Below are 16,943 nucleotides of genomic sequence, written 5' to 3' on the forward strand. Positions count from 1 at the left end.
AAAATTAGCAGAGAAAAAATAGTTCTGTAGGACTGTGGGATAGCTGGTGCATGACCAAAGGTAGCCTTTCTTTTCTTGCTCTAAGGGTACTAGCAGAGGATTCACACCATACTGAAACCATGACAGTGATAATGGGCAGGAAAATGGCATTTCATACATTATCTTTCCATAGTCCTTAAAACTTTATCCTAAATAATTATATGCTAATGATAAATGCAACCAGAATTAGATGAACTGCAGAAAAATAGGGCAGAATGCAGTTTAATCTCCATTTCTAAAATATACTAAACCTCTAAGCTGTATCCAAATGAGAATAGAGCATATGTTTATTTAGGAGGGTTCACTTAAATCTTTTAGGCAGGAAGTGAGCAGAATGGCAATACAGAATTAAAAAGTTTTTTTTAAAAAGATGAATGCAGAACACATCTTTATTATAGCAATATATAAAGCAAATAACTTTAAATGTTCATAACCACAACTGTACATTATTAATGAATGCTGGTGTTATTCAGCTTGCTCAGATTTGGGGGAAGAGCTGATGTGTAATTCCTGAAATTCATGGACCTTCATAAAAATGGGGGGTTGAAATGCATGTACATGTTTTAAGAGTATTCCCGTTTTTATTCTCGTCTGAGTCCCCATCTCGGCATTTTCACATGTCCTCAGTGAGTTAACCAAATTCAAGGCATTTTGTTGCTAAGAGGATCAGGCAAGGTTATGTTTGTCAGTGGCAACATTCTTACAAGTTAATAAATGCTGGTCACCAAGAGATTTTTGACCTAGTTCCCTCTTCCTCTAGGGCAAATGAGCTCATTTGCTTTCACCTGGGGACTCAGTCCAAACCCTACAGACTGAATAGCCTTCAAATACCTCCTTTAAGAGCACTTTAAACAGCCATTTCCATTTTAATAGTCGGGTGAGGACTGTACCCCTCAATCTGAAAGTCTTCAGCCTTGAAGTCATCGATTGTCTCAACTTTTCGAAGGATTTTGAGCTTCGGGAAAGGCCTTGGTTCTCGCTGAAGCTAGAAACAATAGGAGGTTATTATTTTGCCATTATCTGTACAACCTGCTTTAATTCTGCTCCATATGAAACAAGTACACAGTATTATCAACAAAGTATTATTTCACAGGAGTGTAATAGTGCAGATATCTGCCCCGGCTTATGCAACACTCCTGGGTTGTAACCGGCAGATTCTCTCCCACACATGGAGACTAAAGGATCTTTGGGGGCATCACACTGCATCAGGAGCCTTGTGGCTCATTTTACAATTGACTGCTCTTGGTAAATTTATTAAGGATGGGACACTTTTTCACTTCTGCATCTGTAACTCCTGGTAGGCACCCAAGTATGGTTATTTGAGTCCCATAATCCCTATCTCAACCGTCCCTGGCAAAGAGTGTGAGGTAAGATGACATCTGTTGACAAAAGGATGTAAGCTGGGGTTCCTGGAATGAACAGAGGGTAGCAATGGGGACACGGACACAGGCTCTAACCTCATCACTCTGTCCAGCACAACTGGAGCAGATGGCCACAGAAGCCACTGGACAAACCCCAAAGGTACCCTCTACACAAAAGCAGCCAAGCTCCCACAAAGGAGGAACGTCCAAAACCTGTATCTCATCTGGAAGGGGCTAAAAGGATCTGGTTAATTTTTTTTTTCCCTTGGGGCTCATTAAGCATCAGACACTCTTATTTTTAATTGCCATTTCAATGCCTTGTCCCTGCCTACCACCTGTCCCTGCAGCTGGAGCAGGGCATTGTATCTCTGCCCCAGCACAGAGCAGAAGGTCTGTTACATGAGGGATGTTCTAGAAGGCAACGTCTTAACAAGAGAAGGTACCAAAATTCAAAGTGTGACAGATACCACTCTTACCTGCATTTTCAGTGGCTCAATGTGATTCAGGTAAATATGTGCATCTCCCAAAGTATGTACGAAGTCACCTGGCTAAATCCAATGGGAGCAAGCAAAAATGGCAAATGTTTTAGTTTCAATTCCTTTCAGACACATCACTTAAAAGCACATTATGTAGACTATGCAAACATTCCAACACTTTTCAGAAAGCAATTTCACCTGCGTAACTTTTGAGAAAAGTTGATGTTCACAAAAGTTGTCTTGTCTCGTATATAACCCACACCAACCTGTGTGCTTATACAGACCGCAGAAACAGGAAGCCTCCCTGGAAGGCTGCCAGGTGAGCAGCTGTCTCTCACACAGATCACATTTTAAAACTAACCAGACACTGACCTCCCTGCAAGAATTTTTCCACAGTAAATAACCTATGAGCTCAGGGCTTCAGGCAGATAGCCCCCATTCCCTTCAGGGCGCAGCCCACCTTTAGGCCTGTGATGTGTGCGATCATGTAGGTGAGCAGGGCATAGCTGGCGATGTTGAAGGGCACGCCCAGGCCCATATCCCCTGACCTCTGGTACAGCTGGCAGGACAGCTCACCATTCACCACGTAGAACTGGCAGAGGGCATGGCACGGAGGGAGGGCCATCAGAGGAAGATCTGAGGAGCCAGCACAAAGGAAAATGAGGTGCCGGCAGTCTTAATGCAGCTACACACACAACAGGAATACAGGAGCCAGCTCCTATGGGGGAGATGAGAACAGGCCACTGGGCCAGTGACCTCATGAACTACACCATCACCTAAATCAAAAGCAGACCATTCCAATCCTACGGATGGCACCATGCCTACAGTGACCCATCCAACAACACCTGATGTCTGCGGATGTACGCTCGTAACTGAAGCCACAGTCATCCAGCCAAAATTACTTGTGCTGCCTTCGTGGCGCCAACTACAAGCAGGAAGAATCCATTAATTCATTCATTCCCAGGGGCCACAGGAAACTGGCATCCCATGCACAAAGTCTGTATTCAAATTCTCTTTTGGAAAAGCAAATATTCCACTCTGGTAATATTTATTACACCTTGGTAGAATTTAATTTTACTCTAACTGTTGAAATGTTAACAGCCAGGTGGAGGAGATATGAAACTTCATCCACCCCAATTTAAACTGTTAAAATCCAAGATGTATTTTTATAGGTAATTTAAAACCCTCTTTGGAGTAAAAGAACTATCAATACACATATTAAGATCATCTTCATCCAACCCCATCACCTGAAGGTAGACATGTGGCCAAGAGTGACTTGCCCAGGGAAACATCAGCCATGTGGCTGGGGGTGGTTCTGAGGGTCCAGCCTTCTATCGGCAGCCTCCATGTGAAAGCCACAGGGCTTCCCTATGTGCTAGTGGACACTCTGGACACAAGAGAATAACTGGGATGTTTCCAACCTTTTGGATTCCAGCCACACAGGATGATTCTTCTGTCGTCGGGGTTGGTTTTGATCGTGTCAATGACCTTTTGCAGTTGGTCTACTCCTTGACCTGAATAATCTGTGGAATTGTCAAGAGAAGACATGCCACATGTTGATCACAGCATCTCATGAGATGACCTTAGAGGCCATCTATCATCGTCTTACCAAGGCCCCCGAGGTCATGCTACAAGATATCTAAGGCACTCTACAAATTCCTCAGCTCTCTTGGGTTGATGATGCGTTCAGGGCTTTGATATCTATCCTCTGGAGCCATAACAAAGGTTTTTTCCTTTCCTACAAAAGAATCCTTTAAATATCTGTCATGGCGCCACCCCTCCGTGCCAGCCCCCCTCCCCACTGCTAATTTTCTCCAATCCCAGCAATCAGTTTCTTCCATGGTCCTCATGGGGCTGTCTCTATACCCATCAACCATTCCATCACACTCTGCGGCCAAGGAAAGTACTGGATCTTAAATAGAAGATACCACTCCACACATGCTCCAACAGAGGACAGTGGTCTCAATGCTATTCTCCCAATGCTTCCACCTAAAATTACAACTTAGCAACCAAACACCTACTAATTTATAAATATCAAGAAACCTCTGTAACTCTCACACCACCCTGTACTTATCTCCCATTTCTGGTCTCTGGACTTTAATTCCTTGCTTTCCTTCTGAAATGGAACTGGGAGCTGCGAAGTCTGAGAAGTGTGGCGCTTCATATCCCCTCCGGTTAAACCTGCGCTTACTGGGGTCAGACTATAGTCTAGTCCAGTTGTTCTTAATTTTGGGGGGAAGAATGTCCTGTCATGATCATAGCTTCAGAAAAAGGAATAGCAAAGGAATTTGCTATTTTGTGATCCCCAAAATGGCAAAGAAATAGAAAATTTCTTTTCTTGAAAAAGATGCACTGTGATAGTACAGTTCTGTATTTTGGTTGTGGTGCTTATATTAAATGTACAGGTGCTAAAATTATCAACGCTTTCTGTCCAGCCAGCAAGCTAGCACTTCCTACAAATGTGTGTACACACACAAACAATCAGGGCACACATACTGAGGAGGTAGGCATTTGCTTTTGCAGCACCTGACTCATGGACAGGCAGGAGAGGAAGGGTCAAAGGATGGGGGCAAATGGTGCTACCATGAGACTAAGGTGGATGTCCAGCAGTAAGATGATTCATCTTCTTCTACCCGAGAAGGGCAGGGAGAAAAGGGTAACCCCAGAACTACTATTACATGAGCACCACCTAAAGTGTGCGGGGTGGCTCAGCCTTCAAACGGGCGATCAAGCCACTACAAGGCAATCCTGAGGCTTCTTCCTACATTATTTCCCCAACACAGCAACCAACCGACCCACCATGTAGCTATCTGCTAATGAAACAGTATGGAAAGTACCAAGTACCCAATAAATGCTAACAACCAAGAGTGCGATCTGACCTCTACCTGAATCTGAAACAGCTTCTCACAAGGTCAAAGTTATACATCAGCTCCACAGACAGCAGCATCTGTGTAGACACTGGCCCCCAGTTTCACTTAAAACAATGGGGCCAACTCATACAATGTTGGGTGCTCAGGAAATGTGAGGCATCGCGGTTTTCTCACCTGAATCCTTATCTATGTATTCTGCCCCAAAATGCCTCCACTGAAAGCCATAAACTGGGCCTAAATCCCCTTCTTCTCTGTTGGAGAATCCCAGGCTGTCCAAGAAGTCTCGAGACCCATTGGCATCCCAGATTTTCACTCCCTTGGAAGACAGTTCCTTAGCGTTTGTAGATCCCTGCAAGAGACAGGAGAGCAGAGCAGGCATCTGAGTGAAGAAGCTGACACCCCAAGAGCCTCCCACAAACTGCTCCTCTGGCCTGTGCTAACACAGCAGAGATAGCCACTCAGCATGTCCCACACAGTGTGTCCTGTCCTTAAGGGCCAGTCCCAGCCCAGACTTTCTGAGGGCACCTAGGACAGTCTCCTGGAATCGCTTCCAGGACAAGGGATTCTTCCTCTCAATTAAATGTTCTAGATTAAACACCTCAAAGTCCTTTCATTATTCCCACCTCACCTAAAGGTTTTGTGTTTTTTAACAAATGTGTTTTGTATAAGTGTGATCCCCCAAAATGTATTTAATGTCTCCCCTTCAATCTGTTCAACGGATCTTAGACCTGGTATGGAGGTCATAACTGGCCTAATCAGTATCAGCTTTTCTTACAGATTGACTGACTGGTCACATTAGCTCATCGGTGCACTATAAAGTTCTGTTTACCCCAACCTATATTTGTAGTTAAGGTGGGGCTTTGTTTTTCCCAAGCACAAGCCAATGTTTATCACTTAATTTGGCCCATATCATCCCAGCATGTGTCCTGATCGTGCATTCAGGTCAAAGACCTCGGCGGCCTCCTGGTATGATGCACTGTCATGGTGACAAGCACAGGTACAGTGCCACACACACCAGGCCTGCCCTCCAGCACTCTTCTCTGACAGCTCTCTGACCCCTAGCCTCGCCGTCCCCACCAAGGGAAAAACACAGCTGCACCCCCACACTGTGAGGGTTAGAGAACACAGAAAGTGCTCAGTGCTCAACAGAGCCTACCCTCAGCACAGACTCCATGTCTCCATCTTGCCTATAGATGCTAGCCGCAGTGTGGGTTTGTCCTAACTGTGTTTCATCCATCACCCAGGGAGCAACTCTATCAGAGAGTCTGGTACATTCTTGGTAAAGAGTACTTGGAATCCTGAATTCAAGGTAAATTAAGTAAAACCAGGGAATCCATTTTATTTCTGAGCATCTTGTTTCCTCCCTTCTGTTTTTGAGTTTGTACTATCTTTTTCACCTCCAATAAGTCATTTTTCAATCTTTCCCATGTAAATTTTTTTAAAAAGATTTATTTATTTATTTATTTATTTGACAGACAGAGATCACAAGTAGGCAGAGAGGCAGGCAGAAAGAGAGGGGGAAGCAGGCTCGCTGCTGAGCAGAGAGCCCGATGTGGTGTTCAATCCCAGGACCCTGGGACCACGACCTAAGCAGAAGGCAGAGGCTTTAACCAACTGAGCCACCCAGGCGCCCCTCTTTTTTTTTTTTTTTTTTTTAAGTAGGCAACATGGGGTCACCTGGATGGCTCAGCTGGTTAAGTATCTACCTTTGGCTCAGGTCATGATCTCGGACGCTTGTGATCAAAGGGGAGCATTGGACTCCCCGCTCATCCGGGGTGTCTGCTTGTTCCTCTCCCACTGCCCCCTCTCCACTCATGTTTGTTCTTTCTCCTTTTTCTCAAATAAACAAACAAAATCTTACAAGGCTCCATGCCCAGGTGGAGCTCAGCACCAGTCTTGAACTCACAACCCTGAGAGCAAGACCGGAGTTGAGATCATTTGTCAGATGCTTAACCCACTGAGCCACCCAGATGCTCCCTCCCATATTGCTTCTAATGCCTCCCTTTTCTTCCATTTGACAGGGCTCTAGCTGGTTTACAAAGGGGCTCTTCTGAGATTTCTGATGATGTACCTGGAACTAGACACTCACTGCCAGCTGAGATAAGACAACACAGAAGAAAACACTTCAAGAATACGGAAGTAAGGGAAGACTGGATTGGATCCAAATCTAAATAAACTCTTTCTAAAATGTAGTAAGAAGTCTTGGGTCTCATTTGGCCTAAGATCAGACAAACCACACTGCATGCTCTGCAGAAGGGATCGCAGCTTCTACATGGCCCAGAACTGAGCCCATCTCCTCATATACCCTCTGAACAGCACGGGCCAGAATATCACTGGTCTGAACCAGGAGACGGAGCAAGAGGAAGCACTTTGGCCTCTGCCAGAGGTACCTACTTGGCTCTTTGGAAGAGGGATAGCTTGTTACTCAAGAGGTCCTTCTTGCTTATACAAATATGAGAACATGGCTGGGATTTATATTGAATGATCAATCTATGTTGAGTACCTACTCTATGGCAGGCTGTGTTCTAGGCTCAGGGGATACAAACATGAGTAGGAAAAAAACAAATCCTCTGCCCTCATGGAACTTCTAACTTAACAGTTTACTTGTTCATTTGTTGTCTACCTTCCCCCCTTATATAGGGAAAAGGAGAGGGCAGACATTATGTATCAGCTGGTAATGTTTATCTAAGGAGGGTGGGAGGGATGTGTGCCTGTACGTAGCGGGTAATCACAGTCTTAGATCAGGAAGTTAGAGAAGGCTCATTCAGCAGGGACTTGGAGGAGGTGAGGGAGTGAGTGATGCTACATGTAGAGGAAGAAGGTTCAGCACTGGCAAGCACCAGAGTCCTAGGTGGGAATGTCCTGATGTCCTCAAAGATCAGCAAGGACAGGTGGGTGGAGTAAGGTGAGTGGCTCACTGAAGCTAGAGCTGGGACAGAACGCCCCGTGAGTGGGGTCTTACTGACCTTACTGAGTAAAATGGGATCCACTAGGGCTGCAGGTGAAAAGTGACAGGATCAGACTTTTAAAAGGACCACAGTGCTGGGTTTGAGAACACACTGTTTTCCAATACCAGCTTCCTTACCTTGATAAACCACAGCAACTCCTCCAAAACACCCTTCCAGAATACGCGTTTGGTTGTCAGCAGAGGAAATTCATCTGAAAAACAGGTGGCCAGGTAATTTCAAGATGGGAAACTAGAATGTATCATCCAGCTTTCTCTGCGGAGGAGGATTGCCCCCAGGACATAAGGCCCTTGAGTGACCACAGGACCAACTAGAAAACTATGACTGCAATCGCATAGGTGCCCCAGAATTGGGTGGAGCTCCTAGACTACTGCCTAAGTCAGTGACACAATTCAGACTGAGACTGCCCTCCCCAATCCCTTGACCACCACAGGAATTCCACGTGGTGAGATGGGGCACGAGCTAGGCAGGGATGCCCATGTGGACAGGAAAAGAGCTACCATCTACTTCCCAGTTAGTGTGATTCCTTCACAGAGGTGTGAAGACAACACAGAAAATGTGCCCTAAAACAAAGGCTAAAGGCTCCCAGGGCTCTTCCTTGATTATCCTGCCAGGGGAAGATTTGCTCAGGTCTAGGAGACAGTGGATACCACATTAACCAGAGCTAAAGCATAGTTTTTAATTATTTGCAAAGCAAATTAACCTCTATTATTTAGTGTACCAAAAATAGTAACCGTTTAAATACTTGTATGCATGACCTTATGGAAGCCTCCAGACAACCTTCCTTGAGGCATCCTTAAGATCTCCATTTTACAGGCACCAGGAGGGAATGTATTAGTTTGCATCTAGCAGCAAAGAGATCAAAATGTAAAATCTTATCTCTAAATTCACTACCTGTTCAGTTCACCTTATCACCTAACAAGGAGATATTTTTTTTCAAGCACCTACTTTTATCAGTACTGCCTACTGAGCATTATTTTCTCTATTTTAAGCACACTGGAAGCCAAAGACCAGAGAAGTAACTTGAGCACGGTCTAAACGGATGGGCTGGAGTAAAAAAACGAGATCTGTGGCTCACTGGAGGCCACTGTGTGGAGCTGCAGGAAGCTGCCCTAAGGCAGATCCCTGTCCAACCCGCAGCCTGGGTATCTTCCAGTCTCTGGAATGATTGGGGGGTTGAGGGTCCTCCCCCTGTTCACCACAGTGAATCAGCGTTACTAACAGGGCGTCTCTCCCTACTCAAAACCACCCCTATACCTGTGTCCAGAAAATTCGTCTTGCGTACCCCGCCCCCCCACCCTCCTCTTTGTCCCCTGAAAGCCTGACTCTAATAACAGCCAAGAGAAACTTCTCGGGAGCTATCCTGTTTTAATGGAAAAGACGAGTAAGAACTTCTACTCGTCCTCTGGCGTTCCTGTTTCGAGATTTAAGAGGAAAGCTGGTTCGTGCGGACCAGACGGGAAACCTGTCTGGAACCACAAGTTCCCGCCCAGCCTCTCCGTTCGCGCGCTTTCCGCGGCCCTTGGCCCGCCCTTATTCCTTCACTCTAATTTTTAGAAACTTTGCCAAACAGAAGGGCCGGACCGGGCAGACAGGAAGAGGAGAAAAAAGGGGAACCTCTAGCCACGTCCGAGCGCACACCCCGGCAAACCCTCTCCCACTCTCTAGTATGAGGCGAACACTACCAGACCGTGTTCACTCTGGGGCAGACACGACCAGGGTAAGCACAGGACTCGAAGCCGAAGGACCTGGTTTCACCTCCCACTTCTGTCACTCCTGACGTTACGCAAATCATTCCTCTAACCCGAGTCTCTGTTTTGTTTGTTTGTTTTTTAAAGATTTTATTTATTTATTTGACAGAGAGAGATCACAAGTAGGTAGAGAGGCAGGCAGAGAGAGAGAGGAGGAGGAAACAGGCTCCCTGCCGAGCAGAGGACCCTGAGATCACGACCTGAGCCGAAGGCAGCGGCCCAACCCACTGAGCCACCCAGGCGCCCCCGAGTCTCTGTTTTGAGGGTCTGCAAAGCGGGGTTAAGGAGCTCCCAGGATCGACATTAGGAACAAAGGTTGAGGGCAAAGCCCAGCAGTTCCCAGGCGCGCCTCCCCGCCCTCAGCGGCCGCTCGGAGCCCACCCGGGCACAAGCCCCCTCGCCCGCGGCGCGCGGGGGTCACCTCTCAGGCTGTAGCGCGCCTGCATTCCGAACACTGACAGCGTGCCGGTGCCGGTGCGGTCATCCTTCCGGACCCCGCAGCGCAGGATATGCTCGATCTGCCCCAGGTACTGCAGCTCCCCGTGGGGTGCCGGCTGCGGCTCCGCGGCCGGTTTCTGCGCCGCGGGCGGCGACGGCGACGGCGACGGCGGGCGCTGCAGCTCGGAGCCCGGGGCGGGCATGGCGCTCAGGCGGCTGCGGGGCCGGGACGCTGGCGGCGGCTGATGGCGGGCTCGGGGGTACGTGTCTTTCTGCGCGCCTCTTTTCCCGCCAAGGCGGCGGTAGCTCCGCCCCTTCCTGTTCGCTGACGTCAACCCGCGCGCGACCCTCTGGCGTCCCAGGAGCGCGCGGAGTCCCAGGTTGGACAGGGCGTTTGCCCCCGAGTTGTGGGGTTTGTAATCCCGGTGTAAAAGCTAAAAACCTAAATCCGGTATTTTGGTGTGTCGGCTGAGAAAGGCCGCTAGAAAGTTTCCGAGTCCACCGCGCCGTTCAGTACTAAGGGGAGCCCTGAATAGTCCCCACGTGCTCGTGAAATCTAAAAACAAACAAAACCCTGTTACTTGAGGTTTGTTTCCTACAACTAAGGGGGTCATGCTGTCAGGCGATGTGCGTTTCCGTTTTCCCCCATCTTCAATGAAGGCCGGTAGCAGGAGCGAGTGAAATAGGCAGTTTTTTTACTTAATTAATGACAGCCAGACTTTTTCAAGTTTTTGATACCAAAGTTTTCACTTATGGTGAAATGTTTATAATTAAACACTGGTGAATAAGAGCTATTTGATAATGAGTTTAAAATGTACCACGGGCACCTGGCTGGCTCAGTCAGTAGACCATGCAACTCTTGATCTAGGGCTTGTAGGTTCCAGCCCCACGTCAGGTGGAGAGATTACTTAAAAAACAAAATCTTTAAGGGGGTGCCTGGGTGGCTCATTTGGTTAAGCCTCTAACTCTTGGATTGAGACCAGGTCATGATCTCCCCGTTATGAGATCAAGCCCTGCATAGTCTCTGAACTGAGCATGGAGCCTGCTGGAGATTGTTTCTCCTGTCCCACAGTCTGTCTGTCCGTCCCGGCACTCCCCCTTTCACAAAACGTATGTATAAGTAAATAAAATCTTTTTAAAATAAAATACATGTGCATGTGTTTTACATGTAAAACACATGCATACATCTGTTTACATAATACATGTACATGCTTCAAGTAGTCTTTTGAATCAACAACTATTTATTGAGGACATAGTAGATGGTCAGTGTATTTCTTGTTAATAGGTCTGGGATTGTAAAGAATAAGATGCCGGCTTTGAAACATATCAAACACTATTTCTTGCTGTTCAATGAAGTCAACCTTTGTTTCTGGTTACCTGAAGTGAATTTGTGCAAGATTCTGGAATCTGTCTGCCAACACACATCTCTCAACCTCAAGGATGAAATTTTTGTAACACAAATCCTAGGAAGAGATAAATATCTTTCATCAGCAGCCCTGCCTAATCTCAGCGAAAACAATCTTGCATGCTTTTATAGGCACAAAGCCTATTAAAAAAAAAAAACCAAATCAATTCTCAAAGACAATTTACAAAATTCCTGAGTATTTGGCTTAATTGGAGGGAGAAAAATACTATGCACAGAATGAGGGACTGTTTCAGGGAACATTTCACAAGCTCATAGCTGGAAAGTCCACGTTCTTGCCCTTTAGTTGTATGAGTGCTCACATACACTAGACCACAGTAAAAATGCCCTGGGTTACAGAACAGCAGATATTTTAAATCTATTTCATCCATCACAGTACTAGGCCGGCCTTTCCTAGGTCAGCATAGATTCATTTCCCCCTCCTACAGCGCATTCCCCACCCTACCCCATTTCAGGATAATAACAGTTTTAAAAAGTCACCCTGTCTCTGCTAGGAATGACGGGCCTGCTGTGTTGTGTTGTGTTGTACTGTTTGGACAGGGTAGGTAGCACCAGATGCAGTGGGCATTCGTGTTGCTGGGCATTTGGGAAGAAACATGCTCAGTCAGAAAATCTGAACTCCGAAAACAGACTGTAGGCAGGAATGGGCACTTACATTGCCTGCTGTAGCTTGAGCGTGTTCCTGGGTCTACAAAGCTAAAATGCCATATGGAAGCACGGCCCAGGATGAGGCAGAAAATGCAGAGTTCTTTGCTGGGCAGGATTGTCCTGCAAATTGTAGGGCTTTAGCATGCGTGTGGAAAGACAGCTCAGTGCAGGTATTTCTCCAACCCCAACCCTATTAAAAGTGTCTCCATAATCTCCAAACAGGGGAAGGATACCAGCCTGAACATATCCCAGATTTTCCAGTTGTATGTTATCCTCCGTGTTTCGTTTTCTTTTGTTATTTTGAGCCGAGTTTAACTGTTGCAGCTGAGTATCAGTTGTACCACAAGGAGAACCTCAAGACATAAGGGTAGGCCCCCTGGCCATGTGGAGATTCCTCTTCCACTGTGGTACTTGGAGATCTTGGTTTGATGATGATAGAGAAACAATAGTTCCGATCTCAAGGGCTGCTCCATAAATGAATGATCCTCTCAGAGGAGCGTATCGTTTATTCATTCATCCAAGAAGAAATTTTTTTAAGATTTTTTTATTTATTTGACAGAGAGATGGAGAGCACAAGTGGGCAGAGCAGCAGGGAGAATAAGGCTCTCTGCTGAGCAGGGAGCCTGATGCGGGGCTCGATCCCAGGATCCCGGGATCATGACCTGAACTGAAGGCAGAGGCTTAACCGACTGAGCCACCCAGGAACCCCCAACCAAGAAGAATTTATATCCCTGTGCCTATCATATGTCAGCAGAGAGCAAGGTAGACAAAATCCCTTTCGCAGAAACTGATGTTCTAGCGGAGACAAACAATGCATATGTTCCCAAACAAGACATCTGCAGATAGTGACAGTGTTATGATGATTACATAACCCAGTAAAAAGCTACTGAAGGTACAGAGGAACTACTTTATTTAATAATTTTTTTAGTTAAAATTTTAATTCCAATTTTAATTTAATTAACATACCGTGTTATATTAGTTTCAGGTTTACAATACAGTGATCCAACAATTCTATACATTACTCAGTGCTCATCATGTTAACTGTACAGAGGAACTACTTTAGGTCCCATCACCAGGCAAGACCATCCTGAGGGAAAAAACATTCCAACCCCCAGTGCATTCATGTCAGCATGTTTCATAGCACTTGCATCTATAAAAATTAAAAATAAGGGTAATATGGGTGCTGAAACTTATCTTATTCTATGAAAGAATTTTATCAATGGATACATTAATTTGTTAGGGGGCAAAGCTCTTCCTTCTCATTAAGAGGTCTATTTTTTTTTTTTTTAAGATTTCATTTATTTATTTGACAGACAGAGATTGCAAGTAAGCAGAGAGGCAGTCAGAGAGAGGAGGAAGCAGGCTCCCTGCTGAGCAGAGAGCCCGATGTGGGGCTCAATCCCAGGACCCTGGGATCATGACCTGAGCTGAAGGCAGAGGCTTTAACCCACTGAGCCACCCAGGCGCCCAAGAGGTCTATTTCTGTTAAAAATTTATTTTTATATGTTTAATGGTCATAGAAATTTATAATACATTTGTTATTTTGATCAATATGTACAAATGATAATTATAGGCAATAACTCAATTGAGAATGAATATTTGATACCTAGAATTTTGTGTCTGGGGAGATTTTTAATTTTTTTTTTAAAGATTTTATTTATTTATTTGACAGAGAGAGATCACAAGTAGGCAGAAAGGCAGGCAGAGAGAGAGGAGGAAGCAGGCTCCCTGCTGAGCAGAGAGCCTGATGCGGAACTCGATCCCAGGACCCTAAGATCATGACCTGAGCCGAAGGGAGCAGCTTAACCCACTGAGCCATCCAGGCACCCCGAGATTTTTAATTTTTAAAATCTAAAAATGCTAATATTTTCTTGATCAATAAAAAATGCTTAGACATAGGGCACCTGGGTGGCTCAGTTGGTTAAGTGTCTGACTTTGGCTCAGGTCATGATCCCAAGCCAAGAGCCTTGGAGAGAGCCAGCCTCACATCAGGCTCCTTGCTCAGCAAGGAGTCTGATTCTCCCTGGGCCCCTCCCCACACTCATTCTTTCTCTCTTGCTCTCTCTCTCTAATAAATAAGTAATTTTTTAAAAAAAATGCTTAAGCATAAGAATATACTACATTAAGGTAAAACTCTCTGAGAAAAGGAGAATAAAAATCAGAATTTAAGGAGAAAATAAGATTTCTCACTGTTAAAGAATAACTTGTTTCTTCGTTTAAGTGGATGAAGCTGGGTATCAAATTGCCATGATATTTAGATTCCATTTGGTACATTTTAAAGAGAGATGAAACTTTTATATTTTTAAAGTGCTAATATTTACAATACATGGGAAAATAAAATTTTGCTCTTCTTTTAGCTTATGTTGAAAAACAACATGCAGGAGTATTTATAACATTTTAAGATTCCTGTTAGGAAGTTTGAGAACAAAAATATTAGAATATTATTGGTCTAAAGAAACCTTCTCCTTGGGGTGGCTCAGTCAGTTAAGCATCTGCTTTCGGCTTAGGTCATGATCCCAGGGTCCTGGGATCAAGTCCTGCATCAAGCCCCACATCTGGCTCGCTGCTCTCTCTCTCAAATAAGTAAATAAGATCCTTTTTAAAAAAAGATTTTATTTATTTATTTGACAGAGAGAGAGAGAGAGAGCACAAGCAGGTGGAGAGGCAGACAGGGAGAGGGAGAAGCAGACTCCCCCCTGAGTAGGGAGCCCCATGCAGGTTTTGATCCCAGGACTCTGGGTTCAAGACCTGAGCCCCAGGCAGATGCTTAACTAACTGAGCCACCCGGTGCCCCAGTAAATAGATCTTTTAAAGATTTTATTTATTTGACAGAGAGAGATCACAAGTAGGCAGAGAGGCAGGCAGAGAGAGAGAGGGGAGGAAGCTGGTTCCCTGCTGAGCGGAGAACCCGACTCGGGGCTGGATCCCAGAACCCTGGGATCATGACCGGAGTTGAAGGCAGAGGCTTTAACCCACTGAGCCACCCATGTGCCCCTAAATAGATCTTTAAAAAAAAAAAAAAAAAGAAACCTTTTCTTTACACAACAAACTCTCAGAGATATTGGTCCTGAAATCAGGAAACATTTTTAAGAGCCAACTCTGAGTCAGGTCTTGATAATAATATTATTTTATAATCAACACTATGATTTATTGATGCTTTTCATTATGGATTATTTACTGTGGTTCTCACAACTACCCTACAAAATAAAAACCATTCCTTTTACTACGTTAAGGTAAATATACTGAGGTTTAGAAAGGTTAAGGGTCTCACCTGAAGTCACACATAGGAAATATAGCAGTGGGGATTAGAAGCCAGGTGAGCCTGGGTGCAGAGGCTTTTTAAGACTGTGGCTTTCCACTTGCCAACCCCTTCTTCCTGCTCCTCACTCTGCAGATTTTCTGTAGTTCATTGACCATAAAATAGGTTCCCTTTCTAATGTATTTTTTGGCACCCTCTCTGGCAAATATATCAAATATATGGTTGAATAGGCTGTATTTATTTGAGACTTCTGCACATTAAGGAATCCAAGATTCTATCAATAGTGTCTTTTTTTTTTTTAATGACTTTCAGTTTAGGTAAGAGAGGCTTTATCTTCATTTGTAGTGGATTATATTCAACTGGCTGTCTCTGACCCCTCTTTCTCTAACAAACCTTCCTGTCAAATATAATTTCAAGACTAGGTGGAAAATGCTTTAACAGTTTTGAGACCTCTCTCATTGTATTCCTTTTCATAACTGGAAAAGCTGATTATAAATATATTTCCAATGTAACCTTTAGTGACATATTCTGGCAAACGACCCTCTGATTATTATATTGCACCAATGTTCAAATTATGATGTAAAATAAGTGTCAGCCAAAGACAGCTTGTATTTTCCATTAAATAAGTGTGGACTCGTTCAAAGAGAGCCCTGTTGTGTCAATTAAAAAACAAAACACTGAAGTGCACTCATGTTCATAGCAGCATTATCACAATGACCAAAAGGTAGAAGCAACCCAATTATCCATGGGTAGATGAATTTATAAACAAAATGCAACACACCACACACACACACACATACACACACACACACACACACACACACACACAGAGGAATAGTCTTTTACCTTAAAAAGAAATTCGAACACAAGCTACAAAACGGATGAAACTTAAGGACACTCTTCTAAGTAAAATAAGCCAGTCACAAAAGGACATGTGCTGAATGATTCCACTTAGGTGAGGTGCCTAGAGGAGGCAGAAAATGGAATGGTTCTTGCAAGGGATTCGGGAGAAGAGAGAAATGGGGAGTCAGTGTTTAGTGGCTATAGAGTACAGTTTGAGGAAGATGAAAAAAGTTTTCTCAATGGATGGAGGTGATGGCTGCACCATCATGGGAATGTACTTAATACTACCAAACTGTGCACTTAGAAATGGTTAAGATAATACAGTTTATTATATATTTTTTATCACAATAAAAAAAATCTACACAGAAGTTTTAGGTCTTTACTAAACAAAGGAATGAATTATAGTTTTTTTTTTTTTTTTCAAAAAAAAGTCAATTATTATATTTTAAATTCAAAAGCAAATTGAAAGGGCACCTGGGTGGCTCAGTGGGTTAAGCCGCTGCCTTCAGCTCAGGTCCTGATCTCAGGGTCCTGGGATCGAGTCCCGCATCGGGCTCTCTGCTCAGCAGGGAGCCTGCTTCCCTCTCTCTCTCTCTCTGCCTGCCTCTCCATCTACTTGTGATCTCTCTCTGTCAAATAAATAAATAAAATCTTTTTTTAAAAAAAAAAGCAAATTGAAAGAAATATCCTTTGTTAATTAGAAAGTGGTGTAGTTGGTAGTAGAAATGATGGAAAACAGACACCTTGATGATTTTATATTTATTTAATATACAAAGAACTACTAATGTACCATAGAATTCCGTAAGAGCTACATGTGATTCTTTTAAAAAGGAATTTTACTTTAACTCAATTTGAATAGCTATTAAACT

At 44.4% G+C, this 16,943-nt stretch overlaps 1 protein-coding gene across 1 annotated transcript; it reads right to left on the reverse strand.

Moving 5' to 3' along the window:
- Positions 1-600: 600 nt before the first annotated feature.
- On the reverse strand, positions 601-10,197 carry TYMS (thymidylate synthetase). The gene is made up of 7 exons (XM_004742802.3): positions 9,885-10,197; positions 7,832-7,905; positions 4,921-5,095; positions 3,298-3,399; positions 2,337-2,512; positions 1,877-1,948; positions 601-1,024 (listed from the first exon to the last, which is right to left on the reverse strand). Exons 1-7 carry the CDS (start codon positions 10,102-10,104, stop codon positions 887-889), a joined length of 957 nt encoding a protein of 318 aa, XP_004742859.1. The 5' UTR covers positions 10,105-10,197; the 3' UTR covers positions 601-886.
- Positions 10,198-16,943: the final 6,746 nt, after the last annotated feature.

The sequence above is a fragment of the Mustela putorius genome, unplaced genomic scaffold (genome assembly GCF_011764305.1).
Source record: "Mustela putorius furo isolate JIRA1106 unplaced genomic scaffold, ASM1176430v1.1 tig00003858_pilon_pilon_pilon, whole genome shotgun sequence".
NCBI lineage: Eukaryota > Metazoa > Chordata > Mammalia > Carnivora > Mustelidae > Mustela > Mustela putorius.